The sequence below is a fragment of the Macaca thibetana genome, chromosome 4 (assembly GCF_024542745.1).
Source record: "Macaca thibetana thibetana isolate TM-01 chromosome 4, ASM2454274v1, whole genome shotgun sequence".
Lineage (NCBI taxonomy): Eukaryota > Metazoa > Chordata > Mammalia > Primates > Cercopithecidae > Macaca > Macaca thibetana.
The window spans coordinates 108920753-108940220 of NC_065581.1; the positions used below are offsets into that span (position 1 = coordinate 108920753).

General features: G+C 41.6%; 1 protein-coding gene across 4 annotated transcripts in view; it reads right to left on the reverse strand.

The window, feature by feature from the left end:
* The window catches only part of TIAM2 (TIAM Rac1 associated GEF 2), a 273384-nt gene that overhangs the window by 76864 nt on the left and 177052 nt on the right, over nt 1–19468 (reverse strand). For 3 of the 4 annotated variants that reach the window (XM_050786779.1, XM_050786780.1, XM_050786781.1), the window contains 6 exons: nt 18107–18292; nt 17282–17428; nt 6004–6165; nt 3502–3606; nt 3186–3264; nt 378–470 (listed from right to left, as the gene is read on the reverse strand). In XM_050786779.1, the coding sequence (XP_050642736.1) occupies nt 378–470; nt 3186–3264; nt 3502–3606; nt 6004–6165; nt 17282–17428; nt 18107–18292 (772 nt within the window). Of the gene's footprint in view, nt 1–377; nt 471–3185; nt 3265–3501; nt 3607–6003; nt 6166–13756; nt 13829–17281; nt 17429–18106; nt 18293–19468 lie in introns of all 4 variants that reach the window. The other variant, XM_050786782.1, reaches the window with a different exon arrangement.

Consider the following 19468-nt stretch of genomic DNA (forward strand, 5'->3'; position numbering starts at 1 on the left):
GTCTCGATCTCCCGACCTCGTGATCCGCCCACCTTGGCCTCCCAAAGTGCTGGGATTAGAGCTGTGAGCCACTGTGCCCGGCTTCTCTGTCCTTTTTTATGGAGGCAGGAGTCTCACTGTATCTCCCAGGCTGGTCTTGGACTCCTGGACTCAAACAATCCTCCCATGTTCCCACCTCAGCCTCCTGAGCAGCTGGGTTTATGGGAGTGAGAGGCTGTGTTTGGTCACATTTCCAATTAAACTCTTAGGTTTACTTTCTTTAAAATTCCAAGAGAAATCTTTTTCTGACAAAACTGTATGAAGAAACATTCACTAGCCAGGCTGTATTCCACAGTTGCAAATTAAGAGGCAACAGAGGCACGGTGTGCCACACGGACCTTCCCCATACGCCAGGCCATCGGGAAGAACGTCGCTTACAAATATCCGGCTGAGATGCTGATGCTCATCCACCTGCGCTGTAACTGCAAACCCTAGGAAAGAAAATAAAAGGAAAAAGCACGTCTCAACCCACCACACTCAATTTCTCCAACCACATCGGCAGTATCTCCTTGAACATATTTTCTTGTAAGTACAGTATGTTGAGAAAGTCTAAATTACAACTATTTTGAAAGTACAAATATCTTGCGGGGGTAGAAAAAGAAAAACGTCAGACAAGAGGCTTAAGAAATATAAAAACATAACTTTTATTCAAAAGGTGAGACCATGCAGCCACGTGCATAACAGCATAATTCACAATAGCCAAGAGGTGGAAATACCCCAACTGTCTGTCAATGGACGAATGGATAAGCAAAATGTGATCTATGCATACAGTGGAATATCATTCAGTCTTACAAAGGAAAAAGATCTTGGCATATGCTACAATTTGGGTGAACTTTGAGGAGAATATGCTAAGTAAAATAAGCCAGTCACAAATAGACAACACAGTGTAATACTATTTATATGAGTAGCTAGAGCAGTCAACTTCAGAGAGGTAGAAAGTATTAATAGAACAGTGGTTGCCAGGGGAATTCCGAGAGATACAAAGTATTAAACTGGTGGTTGCCAGGGGCTAGGGGGAGGACAGTATGAGCAGTTGGTGTTAAATGGGTACAGAGTTCAGTTTTACAAGCTGAAAAGATTTGTAGAGATAGATGATGGTAGCACAACATTGTGAATGTACTTAACATCACAAAACTGTACACCTAAAAGTGGTCAAGACGATAAACTTTATGTTATGTGTCTATTACCACAATTTAAAATTTAGAAACAAATTTAACAGCAAAAAAATACTCTTACTGAAATACATGAAATTCAGTTCAATACAACAAATAATTGCTGAGAAACAACTATGGGGTTGAGCATTTTAAGAAGGTGAAAAAAATGCTTGGATGAATACAGTGCTTGCCCTAAATATATAAGATTACATGCAAATCCTAGGGAGACCTTCCCTCTTCTGAATGCATGGCTCCTGACTTAGTGTCCCCCTCTGTGATGCCACAGTGAGGAGCACAGGTTTCCATGTCTTGGTCCCCTAATACGGAGAGTTCTTTGAGGACAGCAAGAATGTCCTGTTCCCCAGGTCTCCTCTGGGACCCCAGCAGAGCCTGGCAGATTACGGTCTCACCAGAGAGTATCTTTGCAAGTGTCTTCATTCACTCATTCCAGTACAAAGATGAACACAAATGGCAACCACAAAAAGCACAGTGAAGGCCAAGAGGAGGAGAAAAAAGGCCGAGAGGGCTTCAAAGGAAAAACCAACATAACATGGGGTCCAGGTGCAGTGGCCCACACCTGTAATCCCAGCACTTTGGGAGGCTGAGGTGGACGGATCACTTGAGTCCAGGAGTTCAAGAGCAGCCTGGCCAACATGGCGAAACCCCGTCTCTACTAAAAATACAAAAATTAGCCAGGTGTAGTGGCAGGTGAGGCACCTGTAATCCCAGCTACTTGGAAGGCTGAGGCAGGGAGAATTGCTTGAACCCAGGAGGCAGAGGTTGCAATGAGCCAAGATCGTGCCAATGCACTCCAGCCTGAGCGACAGAGCAAGACTCTGTCTCAAAAAAAATAAAAAATAAAAAAATAACATAGGGGTCAGAAAAGATTATACAAATTTTTAAAAAACGAAAGTATCCTAAAAACGACATTTTAACATATTATAAACTTTAATTTATTATTAGTTTGAATCATTTTAAGGAAAATAATCATGTATCAACATATTTTAACGAGGTAAGAAATAGTGTTTCTATGGAGGTATTTACCAATCATTAACCATTGTTTCTATGGATATATTTACCAAGTATTATCTAATCAAAGAGAAATGGAGGAAATGATGCTATTAAGTGACTTCAGAAGTACTGACCCTTAATTGTTTTTTGTTTTGTTTAGTTTTGAGATGGAATTTCACTCTTGTTGTCCAGGCTGGAGTGCAATGGTGCGATCTCGGCTTACGGCTGACCGCAACCTCTGCCTCCCGGGTTCAAGCGATTCTCCTGCCTCAGCCTCCCAAGTAGCTGGGATTACAGGCATGTGCCACCATGCCTGGCTAATTTTGTATTTTTAGCAGAGATGGGGGTTTCTCTATGTTGGTCAGGCTGGTCTCGAACTCCCAAACTCAGGTGATCTGCCTGCCTTGGCCTCCCAAAGTGCTGGGATTACAGGCGTGAGCCACCATGCCTGGCTGACTCTTAACTGTTAAACTCAGGGAAGAAAGAAAGAAGTAAAGCTAAAGCAATCAGATACGGTTTCTTCAAGAAAGTTAGACCCTCAGTTGGTTCTTGAAGGACAGTAGGATTCATGTCATTAGAGAGGAGGGATGGAAGAAGGGGAGCATTCCAGGTAGGAAGAGAAAACCAAGAGCAAAGACACTAGAGATGAAAGCAACTCTCCTATGAATCATGAGTTGATCTGCTCAGAGCAGCATCAGTACACAGTACATGGTGTTATTAATCTATATTTTCAAATTCCCATCAATTTTATATTCATTCCATTTAATTACTTTGGCATTTCCCTCTAATACTGATACCTATCTGTGTCACCTGCTAATATCAATAAATAGAAATGTAGGAAGAGAAAGGACGTTCAGAAACTACTGTCATATATTCTGAAAACGTGAATGTAAGGGAAAAGCATTAAGTCCAAAGATACTGGGGCAAAGTAGGCAAAGATGAACCACATAACTCCCTGAAAGAGGCATTCCTTACACTTACCAAAGTCACACACACTCCCAGTCTTCGTGAGCTGCACATCATAAACATTTAGTGGAAAGACTTCTATTTCATCATAAACCTGCAAAAGGTGAAAACAACAAAATCAGAGGATTTCATGTTATGATACCTTGAAAAACTACTTTGACACTATTTTTCATAATAAAACAAGAAAGCTATTAAGTTACCATTTATATAGAGACTGTTTCCAAACTAGGTGCCGGATTTAAACAAAAGTTTTCCCAGAAATGACATTTTTCAGAATCAAAACGCCATGGATGTGGTTCAGTCTCCCTTTCTAAAGCTAGTGCACACTTACCTGTTCTTGCATATATTCATATGGTGCAGGGATGCAGTACTCAACGTTGTCATCTACTAATTTTCGAAGTTGTAGGCCATAATGGCTGGGTTCCAATTGCCTCATCTATAAAGAAGAGGACAGTCATTCATATTTTAAATGCTCTTTCTAAATCCATCATTGGTTAGCAGGCTCATTAAAAATCAAAGTAGAAATCGCTAAAAGAATACCACAAAAAATCTGCTGAATTTAAACCTATATAAGAGCTCTAATTTAAACATTTGGATGCAGGCCAGGCACAGTGGCTCACACCTGTAATCCCAGCACTTTGTGAGGCCACGGCGGGTGGATTACTTGAGGTCAGGAGTTGGAGACCAGCCTAGCCAATACAGCAAAATGTTGACTATAGTAAAAATACAAAAATTAGCCAGGTCTAGTGGCACACACCTGTAATACCAGCTACTTGGGAGACTGAGGCAGAAGAAATGATTGAACCCAGGAAGTGGAGGTTGTAGTGAGCTGAGACAGCACCACTGCACTCCAGCCTGGGTGACAGAGCAAGGCTCCATCTCAAATAAATAAATAAATAAATACATGCATACTAGTATGCAAAAAAGTAAAGGGGGACAACTATTTTATTTATTTTTTATTTTTTATTTTTTGAGACGGAGTCTCGCTCTGTTGCCCAGGCTGGAGTGCAGTGGCGTGATCTCCACTCACTACAAGCTCCGCCTCCCGGGTTCACGCCATTCTCTTGCCTCAGACTCCCGAGTGGCTGGGACTACAGGCGCCCGCCACCACGCCCGGTTGATTTTTTGTATTTTTAGTAGAGACGGGATTTCACTGTGTTAGCCAGGATGGTCGTGATCTCCTGACCTCGTGATCTGCCCATCTCGATCTCCCAAAGTGCTAGGATTACAGGCATGAGCCACCGTGCCCGGCAGACAATTATTTTTAAGAAGGTTTTCTCTGAACACTATTGCTTATGATTAAAGGCAAAAGATGCATTTTTAAGAGATTACAGTAGAACATATCTGATAGTAGAAGAAATCTTACCAGCTCAGCAAATGCCATCTCTTTAGTTAGGTTGAGCCTAACCTTGTTTCTCATTACTAAAATACAGAAATTTGTAAAATGTGAACAAATCTATAGACTTCAGAATTAAGAATGTCCTACTCCAAAAACTTTTCAAAAGGAAAATGTTTACACACACACACTCATATTTTCTCTGTCATGCATATTTTCAACAGTGAGAAATTTATCTCAGGCATATGCTCTAACTGGGTCAAACTGACTCACTACTTCTTTTTTTTTTTCTTTTTTTTTATTTGGGACGGAGTCTCGCTCTGTCGCCCAGGCTGGAGTGCAGTGGCGCGATCTCGGCTCACTGCGAGCTCCGCCTCCCGGGTTCATGCCATTCTCCGGCCTCAGCTTCCCGAGTAGCTGGGACTACAGGCGTCCCCACCACGTCCGGCTAATTTTTTGTATTTTTAGTAGAGACAGGGTTTCACCGTGTCAGCCAGGATGGTCTCGATCTCCTGACTTTGTGATCCGACGCATCGGCCTCTCAAAGTGCTGGGATTACAGGCGTGAGCCACTGCGCCTGGCCGACCCACTGCTTCTGATACCCTTTATTACTCAGAAAATTATGAGTTTAATAGAGGGTATCATTGGTATAGAACATTGTTGGTTTTCTGAATAAAAACGTTACATATGGGAGTAAAAGGGAATTAAGTTCATAAGGATATAAACTACATATAAATGTACAGAATCCTAATGTTTCAAGTCAAAGTGAAAAAGGGGGACTAAAATTAAACATCTTTCACATTTATTAAGTGCACATGATTAAGCATTACTTAAACTCTATATGCCTTTTTCACCATGTCAACATATTTGATTGTATTTTCTCTGGAAACTTAAAACGATTTAAGCTCTACTACACCACCTGGTGGTCGAAAAGCTTCTGATCTGATGTTGCTGAATATATTCTCTCAGAGGGCCCTCTTTAAGACTTACCATAAACTCCCTTTTCAGATCAGGAATGAAACCCAGTTTGAAAAATGAATAAAACATCATCGTATATTAATCTCCATAAAGCAACTGTGAATATATCAAGTTTCGTGTTTAATCTGGAGAAATCCGATAAAACTATTTAGGATTAAATTAAATTACCTCAAAGTTTATGCCGCCTTCTTATAACACACCATCTCTAAGTAACTTAAATAGCAATGGATTTCATAATTATTCTAGATACCAAAGTATACATAGAATTTCAGTAGATTAGCTCAGGTTCTTCATGAAGGTGGGGGATCATGATCTAATAACTCATTCTTCTAAAGAGATCAAGGAATAGAATGCAAATTAATCAATATGCTAATAAATACATTAACTAATAAATATGCTAATATGTTCCCTGGCGTGGAAACTGGGCCCTTGAATACCACATGAATTTAGAAGGCATAAGATTGCAACATCAATGATTATTTCTATTCAGAAGTATATTTTTGCAGCAAAATCCATTACCTTGCATGCCAGAGTCAAAATATCTTCTACTCTGTGCTCTGGCTTGATCCCTACAGTAACTCCATGATTATCCTGAAAGTGGACATAAGTCTGGATTTCCCACGCATTGTCTCGGGGAACACTGTCTACTGTTGAACCATACATATGCAGAAGTTCGTCGACCTGTTTGTAGATGCCAAAAGAAAATGCAGACAAATTTGATTAACAAATGAAGGAAACCACCGGCCAAATGTCCCGTTCATTTATGGACTATTTACATCACTGGCTTCTCACAGCCTTCTAAGGCCAACAATGTTTCCTCACTCATTTTATGCAGATGAAACTGCTGCCACGGGAAGTGGAGTGAAAGTCAGTGACTGCCTGTCCTGTGTTCTTTCCACTGTGTCGATTGGCCGCTTATGCCGAGTTAGAACACCACAATCCAGCTGGAAACAGTGGCTGACGCCTATAATCCCAGCACTTTGGGAGGCCAAGGCGGGCAGATCACCTGAGGTCAGGGGTTCAAGACCAGCCTGGCCAACATGGTGAAACAGCGTCTCTACTAAAAATACAAAAATTAGCCAGGCGTGGTGATATGCGCCTGTAGTCCCCGCTACTTGGGAAGCTGAGGCAGGAGAATCGCTTGAACCTGGGAGGCAGAGGTTACAGTGAGCCAAGATCGCGCCACTGCACTCCAGCCTGGGCAACAGAGTAAGAGTCTGTCTCAAAAAAATAAAAAAAGAACACTGCAATCCATGTAAGGACTGCTGAGTATCCACGCTTACTACTCTGGGATCATGGTTGAGAAGGGCCACTGTGAAGCCTGCATCTAAGCCATAATCCCTCTCCGACCTTCCACTAAATTCCAGACACACCTTGTCCATGGCCACTGACATCTGCCTGCTATCCTAACCCTGAACTGCACTTAATCCAAGCACGAACTTTCTCTTCTAAGTCTACCTGGTTTTTTTGTCTTTGTTTCTTCTTTTTAATTTTAGCCTAACTCATCACTGATAGAAATCTATTTGTTCCTTAAAATTACCTGTAGTCCTGATAAATCTTCTCTCTATCCTTCAGCTACCTCACACACAGACACTGTTGGAAAATCATCTCAAAGAATACCACCTTCAGGAAGCCCTTCCCAAGAAAGTTTAGTTTGCCAAACTACATCATCACAACAATTGCTGACTTCATGCTAATACGTCCTTTCGTAATTCATAACAAAAATAGCATACATTTCTTAAGCAATGTAGACATGTTTCTCTCTGGCTAGGTTCTTACATTCACGTAGTAGTAAAGAAAAGATTTGGGGCTTTGAAATCAAAAGTCTCAGACGCTACCAGCAAAGTATGTCCTAGGACAAGATTTACCTTGCTACGATTCAGCTATTTTGTAAAAGAGGACGTTATTAATATAATTAATATTGAAAAAATTACTTGTGACTTAAGTTTTGTGAGCAAAAGAGGTCACTTATGTGAAACACCTTACATACCAAAAAATGTCACCAATAGATTCAATACTATCACATTATTATATATCATTCATCATACTTTAAAGTTATCATTAATGGGTGATTTTACTTTGAATTCCATGCATTTTTAAATACAAAGTAAAAGATCCTCCTATGTAGGATTTAAAAATTAGAAGAGAAATCATAAAGAAATTTCAAAGAACAAAGCAAGAGAAAAATCCATCTCTCTGTGTCATCTTTTTGAAAACATGGTGCTCAACTTTGAAGTGACATTTCTGGATCTGTCATGGATTTGTCGCTTTCAGCACATTTTTCTGGAAGGGTGATCACAGCCAGAATGAACATCCCCACACGTGCCAATGACAAAGGAAAAGACAGGACCAGATGCAAGGAGCCAGGGATGCCAGGAACCAACCCGGACACTCTCTCCTAAAGGCTCTTGTCTTACACAGGCACATTATTTTCTCTGGTTCATTCTCTGGGCAGTGATTTCAACCCAGTGCTTAGCAACAAACAGATGCTGCCTTAAAGGTGCAGGCCCCCACCTCTGAAACCAGGCTTGTTGAGAAGCAAACTAAAACCCAGCAGAGGTCACTGTGGAGTAAGAAACTTCACAAAGAACAAGGCCTGGAGGAAGTCACAGGCTCCCACTGAGGGTGGCAGAGCAATTTACTGCTGCATTTTAGGAGATCGGGAAAAACGTAATTATAGATAAACAGGTGGGGGAGGGACATGAGCAGTACAAATTAACACTGTGCCTTCACACCCTCTTGTTCCCACTGTTACTGACAATCAGAGAAAGGCTGTATCACCAGCCGGGCGCAGTGGCTCACGCCTGCAATCCCAGCACTTTGGAAGGCCGAGGCGGGTGGATCACCTAAGGTCACGAGTTCAGGACCAGCCTGGCCAACATGGTAAAACCCCATCTCTACTAAAAATAAAAATTATCCAGGCATGGTGGCACGTATCTGTGGTCCCAGCTACTCAGGAGGCTGAGGCAGGAGAATCGCTTGAACCTGGGAGGCGGAGGTTGCAGTGAGCCAAGATCATGCCACTGCAATAGCCTGGGCGACAGAGGGAGACTCCACCTCAGAAAAAAAGAAAGATTGCATCTCATGAGGCCAAATGAAACAAGCTCTTGATGTGCCATCAGTTCACTCACCACTCACAACCAGCCCTCTCAGGGAGACGCCATCATCACTTCCTATGGAACAGGCAAGACACATATGGCTCAGGACATTCTAGAAACTTGCCCAAGTTTACACAACTAGTGCCTATGGTACTCCGGGGAACTGAAGGGTAGAAGTCTGGCTTGAGCTGGTTCACACCACTGCTATATTACACAGAATGCCTGCCTGGCAGTTAACTCCCTTTACAGAAAATGGGTACAACCTACACGTCTTGATTACTTTCCATTATTCTACGCTACACACCATGTTCCCACTGAACAGAACGGCTCAGAGAACATTCCCCAAAAGGGAGTGGCAAGCTCCTGCTCCATGCCGGTGCTCACTTCCATCTCGTCTCTCTGCTGTACCGTCCTTACAGAGACAGTGCTGAAACCATATACACCCTCCAACCTGGTTTAAAATGCCCCTCTCTTATGAAGTCTCTCCTCTCTCTCCTTTCTCTGCCCTCAAGTCCTCTCACTTAGATGAGTTCACTCTCCTATGTCCCTGGTACAGCACTTGGCAAAGCCCAGCCCACAGGGGGGTCACTTCTAAGTCCCGCACCAGGATAAGATGAATGCCAGCAGAGGCTTTGTCTTCCGTATCCTCATTCTCCCTCAGCCATTAACACAGTGCGGCCCGTACCCAGGACACACTCAAAACTTGAGTGCTGAGCTGGATACAACTAGAAATTCACAGTCATATACAGGCATGAGAGGTAAACGCTGTCCGTTTTCAGTATCTTACTCAACTCTGTTGACATAGTGTCAAGTTCTTAATGCTCTCTGGAAGCTATGAGAAGAGAAATTAACAGATTATTGAAGGAGAACAAGTTCTGGACAACGGAAAAGTGTGCAGATAGATGGAAGGATGGAAGGACAAAAGAAATAATCCTATTAAAATCCATTAAACAAGGTGCTGTGCTACAATTGCTCTGAGCAATGGTTTTCTGAGTCTACACTGTTGACCCGAGATGTAGTGAACCATAGGAGAGAAGATGCCCATCAAAGCCAAGGCCATCGAAGAGTTAGACCCTCTCAAGAGGCCCCTCAATGAAAAGTTAAATGTAATTTTTGGTGTGTGTTAGGCACACACACACACACACACACACCCGTCACAAATGTATATACAGTTCAAGAAAAGTAAAACCTGGTTATTCAAAGGAAGCACCAAGAATTTAAAATTAATTCATTAGAACTAGAAAAAGAAAAAGCTACTTGGTGCTTACAGATCTCTTAGGTGGTTGTAAGCTTTGCCCATTTGGAGGGAAAGTTGGATTAATTCTCTGAAGGAAGGTCAATGCTATCCAAGTTGAAAATACATGTGCTTTAGTTTCAGGAAACCAGATAAAATATTCTCCAACATTCTTTTCATAAAAAGAATGGAGAATCCTGAAAATAAGCATTAAAAATGGAGTCATCTGGAAAATTCTTTTTCCAGGTTACCCATTTCAAAGATGCCACTATGTTAAATGAATATTTTCAACCACCCAGAATTCCATAGTTGGCTACCTCTGTCAGGACTGTTACACACCTACCATGCCTCCTACTCTACTTCCTCCCCTCAAAGAAAAAACCTATATATTTCTATTTCCTCCACTTAAGGAAAAAAAATATATATATATATATATTTCCAACTAGCCTCTTCAAGGTTTCCTGGTCCTGAGAATACAAATGGAGACAGAAAAAAATACAATAATAGAAAGACAATCCAGGTCAAATCTCAGCCTCGTTAGGGGCTGTTATCTAGTGCCTCTGCACTTCTGTTTCTTCACCTTCAAAACAGCTTAAAAACAACAGCCTCGTGGGGTGGTTAGGAGACTGACGGGAGGAACTGCACTTGAAAGACAGAAATTGTAAAGATGTTCTGGACGTTGAGCCTGGATCAGGTCTTTATACAGTAGTACTGGGCATAACTACTGTATTTCAGTGATGACCACTGTAAAGAACTTCCTGAGAATCATCCTTTGTTCCAAAGCCCTGGGGCACTGTAGTGGCCACTGCTGCTCAGATCACCTTGCAGTCAGCTCCAATTGGCCATCATGACACGGGAACATCACTGGGCTGCAGCCACAGCCACTCCAGACTGACTAGTGAATGTCTGCAAATCACTTTAGCTCTCCTTGGAGGGCATTCCACAGAAGTATTTTTTATTATTATTATTACATCAAGGGTCCTGAAACCACATGTCAAATTACTTATGCTCAGTATGCAGCAAGGAGAAAAAATGGAAACTCCGTGTGTTCTCACAGCAGATGCTTTTGGATCAAATGGCTCGTAATTACTACTTGGATCACTGAAGGGAAGTGAGTAGCAAAATCACAATCTGGCTGTCACAAATGGGCCCACACCACCACAGTGGCTGATAAAAGGAAAGTCTATTTGCAAGGGAGATGAGGAGAAAACACAAAAGGGAGTTGCATGCTCCCAGTTTTCTTAACAACAGTAAAATGTCATAGAAGAGAAAGTGTTTATTTCCTTCTTGGACTGATGCCCATACATCGGTTGATATGAAAGAAAAACAAAGATGGATCTAGCTAGCTCGCTAGCTGTATGCGTACAGGTATACGTATATATGCTGTATAGAGTTGTGTATTAATATTCTGTCTAAACAGATTACCATACTGTGGTGAAGAGTAAGCTGTTTCATTCATATTTTCCATTTAAGAAACCAATATTAGGGGTTTTGTTTTGGTTTTGGGGTTTTTTAGTTTTTTTTTTTTTCGGTTTGCAGCTCATGACTAACATGACAATACTGCATTCACTCACTGCCACAAAAGGTTGGGACAGCCCAAACCAATTTTCCAGGAGAAGGGGCCGAGGCCCAGGGGCTGCCACATTTCTCCAATGAAGCTTCCGGGGTTGCCCCCATCCGAGCCTTACTGGGGACTTTGTTGTCACAATCTCCATGACAAACACCTCCCTTCAAAGGCCGTATAAGACTCACTATTACTCATCCAGACGTTTGCCATGAAAAGCTTTCGTTTTTGGCTAGCCAAAGTGTCCTCTAAAAAAATGCTCAAGTAAGACTGGCTTTGTTCCAGCCTTAACAGATTTTGAATTAGGGTGACTCACTGTTGGACTGTTATATGATGCATCAATTAGAGTGGAATAGTTAAAATGCACATGGCCCCTTCCTCACAACAGCCTTTCTGTGTTATAGAAATGAGCATAATTTACTTATTGTATAAAAATACATTTGTGCAGGTTACAAGTATTCTCCAAGAATGATTAGCAGATGAAAAGTAGCAAGATTAAATATTCATTATTTAGCCAGGCAGAATTGTAAGTCCCAGAGATATAAAAAAAAAAAACAAATTACACCCTTAGTTCTATCTCCCATTCAATCTGAATCTAGTTATCTGGGTACTATAGCACAGAAATTATAGAGGCTGCATTAAAATAGTCCTATAAATGATAATAATTTCTTCAGTATCCCTACATCCCAAGTAATGCTTAGCTAAAATAAATAGGAGTAACTGTTTAGATACACATGCTTAAAAAAACAAATGCAGAAATCATAGTTTCTTCTCACTCCTTAGAGCATTCAATGGGACCTGTTTTTTGAGCCCAACTTAAGCACTAAGCTTAATCCTCACTGTAAGTGGCTACATGAGCAAAATTTATTTTCAAAGTCCAACATACACTCTGTTAATAGGAAGCGTACTGATGCTATAGTTTCATAACTTTCTTTATTCAGGGACAGGGTCTTACTCTGTCACCCAGGTCAGAGTGCAGTGGCGCGATCTTGGCTCACTGCAACCTCTGCCTCCCAGGCTCAAGCAATCCTCCCACCTCAGCCTCCCAGGAGCATGCCACTACACTTGGCTAAGTTTTTGCATTTTTGGTAGAGACAGGGTTTCACAATGTTGCCCAGGCCAGTCTCAAACGATCCACCTGACTCGGCCTCCCAAAATTCTGGGATTACAGGCACAAGCCACCATGCCAGGCCTCTTAACTTTCAAAGTAAGAATTTTACATTGTTACACAGTGCTGGAAGAGATATGACCCTAAAATTATGGACCTTTATTACAAATCAGTCATTCTCAGCCATTAAATGACTACATCTAGTAGAAATAATTAATCATCAAACTTATTAAGCAAGTACTATATCCTTAGCAGTGTGCTATAGATTGAGAATATACAGATAATCATAGGGCATATATAAACCATATCAATTACAAGCTTTCCTGGGAGCCATGACATATGCACTTGACAGAATGGCTAACAGTAAGAGATATAAGTGCAGAGTAAGAACTGGCCGGGCACGGTGGCTCATGCCTGTAATCTCAGCACTTTGGGAGACTGAGGTGGGTGGATCGCGATGTCCAGAGTTCAAGATCAGCCTGGCCAACATAGTGAAACCCCATCTCTACTAAAAATACAAAAATTAGCCAGGCATGGTGAAGGGCGCCTGTAATCCCAGCTACTTGGGAGACTGAGGCAGGAGAACTGCTTCAATCTGGGAGGCGGAGGTTGCAGTGAGCTGAGATCACGCCACTGCACTCCAGCCTGGGCAACAGAGCAAGACTTCATCTCAAAAAAAAAAAAAAAATTATTTGGTGGAGGAGACATTAGAGAACTAACACAGCCTCATGGGGATGTTGTGGGTTTGAAAAAGGCACTAGGAAGAGGCATAGGCACATCCAGGATTTCATACTCTAGGATTTCATTCAGAAATCATTCTGAGGATTTGTTTGGTCAGAAGCAATTTTGGGGATGAGGAGACACTACTCAGGCCCCACTTGACAGCGCCTGAGACACACAGCAGAGAATGTACTATCTGTGTGAAGATCCCTGACAACCCTGAAAGGAAAATGCAATTTTGTATTCACTGAACTCTCAAATGAAGATAAGTACTGCTGAGGAATAGAGATGTATAAATTAAAGATGCTATTACGACTTCAGTCTAGTCATGTTGCTGATTTTAAAATGGAGTTATTGTGAGGTTAGATACCTCCAAGATGCTTGGCATTTAAGACCATCTCTTTAGAGAATACCTACTGGGACCATTTTAATTATAAATCTATTTTCAAGGAGTTCATGTAAAGATTCTGAAACAGCATTCCTCACTTAAGTTAGCATTTGTGTCATTCATGTAAAACAAGATGGCGGCCATCTACAGCAAAGTTTACCTCACTGGAGTTATTGGAGTTTTGAGGTAGCTGAGTTCCAGAAAATCCATGGCTGCCACTTAAATCAAATATCTGACAGACAGGGGATGAAAAGACAATGAAATGGCCCTGTAATGTTCACTTGCCAGCTACCCTTTCTCATTATTGAAAAACTAAAGTTCTATAACATTTTAGAAGAGCTTCATATCACAATTTGTACTATTATTCTAATACGCTTAAAGTTTTAATTTCCTACATAGTTACGTTTTACTTTTTATGTCATCTATCATTTAAGTCGGCCTGCAATCCCAGCACTTTGGGAGGCTGTGGTGGGCAGATCACCTGAGGTCAGGAGTTCAAGACCAGCCTGGCCAAAATAGTGAAATGCCATCTCCATTAAAAATACAAAAATTAGCCGGGCCTGGTGGCACCCACCTGTGGTCCCAGCTACTCAGGAGGCTGAGGCAGAGAATCACTTGAACCCGGGAGGCAGAGGTTGCAGTGAGCTGAGATCATGCCACTGCACTCTAGCCTGGGCAACAGCATGAGACTGTTTTAAATAAATAAATAAATAAATAAATAAATAAATAAATAAATTCATTCATTTATTCATTCTTGATATCGCTTTTAACCAAAAAGTACATGTTTCTGAAGGTGTGAAACAGAACCACCAAAATCAAGCTCATACCTACTTTTTTAAATGTGCACAGAATAGATCTTGGAAGAAAATACAGCTAAATGTTAAAAGTGGTTTGTTTGGGTAGAAGAACTAAAAACAATTGCCTTTTCCAAATTTCACCTTCTAAATTTTGTAGTGGCATAATTAACATTAAAAACAATGTAAACATTTAGAAATACCTACTAAATCAACTTCATTCAGTTATATAAATACCGACACTGTAATTAGTTTCATATCTTTTTAAAACAAAAAATGTTCAACCAAATGCTTTTGTTTATCAAAAAATCTATGTTGAGAACAAATTACAACACATGCTGGGTAAAAACCATATTAGGCTCATATCTAATTAGCAGAATGTCTATATCTAAGAAAAGTAAGCAAGTTATTTATCAAGTTATTATTTAATTATATAGAATATACTGTCTTGATTAAAATACCTTAAGGACATCAGTTAACCATCAAAGAAGTTCAGTTCACAAAGCATAAGGGCTCGGTGTTATGGCTCAGGCCTATAATCCCAGCACTTTGGGAGGTTGAGGTGGGAAGACGGATTGAGGCCAGAAGTTTGAGACTAGCCTGGGCAACATAGGGAGACCGCCCCGACTCCCATTTCTACAAAAACGATTTTTTTTAAAATAAAGAAAGCATAGGCCCACCATTAGCAAAGGGTTTGCAGTTGACGACAGTCAATAATGAGGAAATACATTTCCATTACAACCAACAAATAAGATTACTCTTTACAATTAAATTAAATTAAATTAAATTAAATTACAGGCTGGTCACAGTGGCAATCCCAGTACTTTGGGAGGTAGAGGCAGGTGGATCACATGAGGCCAGAAGTTTGAGACCAGCCTGACCAACATGGTGAAACCCTGACTCTACTAAAAATATAAAAATTAGCTGAGTGTGGTGGCTCAAGTCTGTAGTCCCAGCTACTTGGGAGGCTGACGCACAAGAATTGCTTGAACCTGGGATGTGGAGGTTGCAGTGAGTCAAGATTACACCACTGCACTCCAGCCTGGGTGACAGAGACTCTGTCTCAAAAAAGAAAAAAATAATAATAATTGCAAGTAGAACCACAATTTTAAAATCTGATATTATTTTTGTATATCAGTATACAAAAATGGTGGCCACATAAAAGAAGTTTCCTGTGATTCTGCTGTTAATGAACCAGCCCACTCCCCACCACCTCTAACTTTATTGTTTCAAGGTTTTAAACAGGTCAAAGGAATTGATACTGGCCCTTTTACTTACGTAATTCACAAAAGCATTATCAAATAAATAGCCATACACAAATTAGAAAACAAAGATCCAATAAAATGTGACTCTCTTTCCAATGATATTGAAAACATAATCAGAAAAACAGCAGCTCATTGAAAATAAAAGCAAAAACTTCTTCACATTTAATTGCAAACCTTTTCCCTATTCACCTGAATGATCAGGTCATCATATAACTTATTTTTTCAACAGCTTTGAAACATAGTAATCCTAAAACATATCAGTCAGCAAGATAAAATCCATTATCATGCACCTGCATCATGAAATACAGGTGCACCATGAAATACATATATTCAAAATGTTCTGAAAACAATTTACAATACTTGGGCCGCATTTCACCAACACATGCTTAGGCTACTTTTCCTTAATAAAAACGTTAGAAGAGGCCAGGCACGGTGGCTCACGCCTGTAATTAGCACTCTGGGAGGCCCAGATGGGTGGATGACCTGAGGTCAGGAGTTCACGACCAGCCTGGCCAACAGGTGAAACCCTGTCTCTACTAAAAATACAAAAATTAGCCAGGCGTGGTGGCGGGCGCCTGTAGTCCCAGCTACTCAGGAGGCAGAGGCAGGAGAATCGCTTGAACCCAGGAGGCGGAGGTTGCAGTGAGCCGAGATCGCATCACTGCACTCCAGCCTGCGTGACAGAGCGAGACTCCATCTCAAAAAAAAAAAGAAAGAAAGAAAAAGAAAATGTTACAAGAGCCACCCCTCCCCAAGGGAAAAATAAGCACCAGCAATATTCCAGTGTTTCAAGACCATGGACTTAGGCAGAAACTAGTCCCGGCCATGCCCTTTGGTGCTGGTGAACAGGGGAAGGTAAGTGATGTAACTAACCTCTTCAAGTGTCAGTCTCCTCATCTCTAAAATGGGACGACAAAACCCCAAGGCCATGTTGTAAGGATTTAGTGAGCAAAATCCACAGCACTAGCAACAGAATTGAGCTGCCACTCCTCTTATTATTAATTTTCCATTTATTTTAATATAAAATCTATGAGAAAATAAATATTAGTACTAGAGGGAAGGAAAAGTGTGGATTATTTTCTGATTATTCTTATTTTTTTCTGTTCTTAAGCACTGCATGCAGTATGACTACCTCTTCGGGAGTGCCAGGATAGATGCGGCAACTTGTGCACTTTCGTTGGGCAAAAAAAAAAAGAGCATGCTAAGAATTGATTCCTTTGAATTAACTTTCATTTTCATTTTTATTTTTGAGACAGGGTCTCGCTCTGTCACTCAGGCTGGAGTGCAGTGGCAAAATCATGGCTCACTGCAGCCTTGACCTCCCGGGCTCAAGCGATCTTCCCAATTCAGCCTTCAGAGTAGCTGGGACTATAGGCGCACACTACCACACTTGGCTATTTGTAGAGATGGGGTCTCACTCTGTTGCCCAGGCTGCTCTTGAACTCCTGGGCTTAGGTGATCCTCCTGCCTTGCCCTCCCAATCTGCTAGAATTACGGCATGCGCCACCCCACCTGGCCTGATTTCATTCTTAACAGAGAATGAACATTGATTATTTATAGCAGGCGGAAAATTAGGGGTTTCAGGAATTTCACTCTAGTATGCTGTTCCCATGCTGAAGAGCTCACCTGAGTTATAGAAGGTCTCTTCTCCTTCCCTTTTCTGGCCAGTGTGTCCAGCCCTTTTAACGAAGAAAATATTCCCTTCTTGTTTCTCCCTCGCTGGGTCAGTGACAGTGTCCTTTTCCGGAGAGCAGAGTCATCTCTAGAACATACCTAATGTAAAACACAGTTAAAAAAAATCTAAAGGCTTAGTATTTGAGTGGCAGAAAAAACTAACAGTTGCCCTAAGGAAGCGAGCTCTGCTTGCTATAAACGCATTCTGACCATCGCCAAAAGCTACTGCATGTCTGAAATGCCAGGAAAGCATCCACCATATAGACAGCTCTCATCTGGATAACACAAGTCATGACATTCAGTCTCTCCATGGTGGGCAGCAGTGTCAGCAAAACCACTACAGACCCCTAGGCTGAGCTGACACAACACACAGAAGGCACCAAAATGGGAGTGACTTCAAAACACCCAACGGGGCGCTCTGCAGGACAGAGAAAACAACCTTTAATCCATCCTTTAATCTTCACCCCACTGTTGCTCCTTCTCCAGCATCCCACTTTCCTGATGGTATGAGGTGGAACACACGGAGAGGCAAACAGAGATGAACATGCAGTAACTGTCCACTAGCTGCTGGACTCTAAGCAGTAGAGAAACTGGGGGCTCTACAGCACGATGTCTGGTCTCCTTCATCCCCAGGCCCGTGGCCTCTGGGTGACCTGGCCTCTAGGTTTCCGTTGTTGGGTCAAGTCCCACAAGCGCTGATGGCAACAAGCCAAAGAAAGGGGGAGCATCCGCAGCCCTCCCCGAATGCTGCAGAAACAGCCTTCCTTAGGAACTTACCAGAGCATGGAAAGAGGAAACAGACAAGATGCCCAGCCTGCCGAGGGCCAGCTTGGAGGGGCGGCTGGCGGCTGCAAGGAGACTCTTGGGGTTCGGTAACTCTCCACCTTGTAGGCTGGCCAGATAGCAGCGCATCCTGAACAGATCCATGTGAAATTTCTCAAGATTCTGCTCCCATTGCTGGATCTTAAAGCAAAAACAGAGGTGATTTAAATAAAAATTAAAAGTTTTCATGGGTTAAAATGAAAACGTGATCCCTTTCACAAACTTGAAGAAAAAATAGTTTCAGCTGGTCTGCATGGTTTAAATTAGCCTTGCCTGCTCACCCCATCTCAATCCCTCCCATCCAAATGTATTGGGTCCTTGGGGAGGTGAGGTGGGCAGATCGCTGAAGGTCAGGCATTCAAGACCAGCCTGACCAACACAGTGAAACCCCATCTCTACTAAAAAACAAATAAACAAACAAAATATATATGTGTGTGTGTGTGTATATATGTGTGTGTATATATGTGTGTGTGTGTATATATATATGCACACAAAAATTAGCCAGGTGTGGTGACAGACACCTGTAATCTCAGCTACTCTGGAGGCTGAGGCAGGAGAATCAATTGAACTTAGGAGGCGGAGGTTACAGTGAGCCAAGATCACGCCACTGCACTCCAGCCTGAGCGACCAAGCAAGACTCTGTCTCAAAGAAAAAAACAACAACAAAAAAATGCACTGGGTCATCTGGCACTACACTTCATCAGGATAGCCAAACAAAAACAAAAACAAAAAGCCAGTGGTCCCAATACAGTGACATGCCAAAAAGGCATGATGTTTGGAGAATGCCAGCACTCTAACCATCCTGACTTAAAACAGGATGCAATTTGCAAGTCAGCTTTTTCACTTTGCTTCATTTCCCTTCACATCTACAGTCCCTGATCCTAAACTGGATTAACTGAACTGCACACAAACAGATGCCAGATAAATGAAAGTAGTGACTTTATGTTTCTGTTCATTCTGAGTAAATGACTCAAAACAATAAGAAGCAAATGGACTTCAGGGATAAGGGCAAATAGAACTTTTACTTAGAACACTCCTAAGTATCTTGGAGAATAACCACCATCTGTACATCTAAATAAAACTAAAGTATATGCAGCTGTTTACACCACAGAAGTTCCTATGAACTTCTTCAAAACGTAAGTCATGATTTAGTAAAGAAATGCAGCCAAACTCTGGGAGCCACTCTCCTTTCTCCCAAGGATGTCAAAATGCATTACCTACAAGTATTACCTTCATGCAAAGATAAATTATTAATAATAGGTGAAGAGAGGCTCTTGGGACTTGCCAACACAGGGACTCAGCAGAAGAACGAAAAGA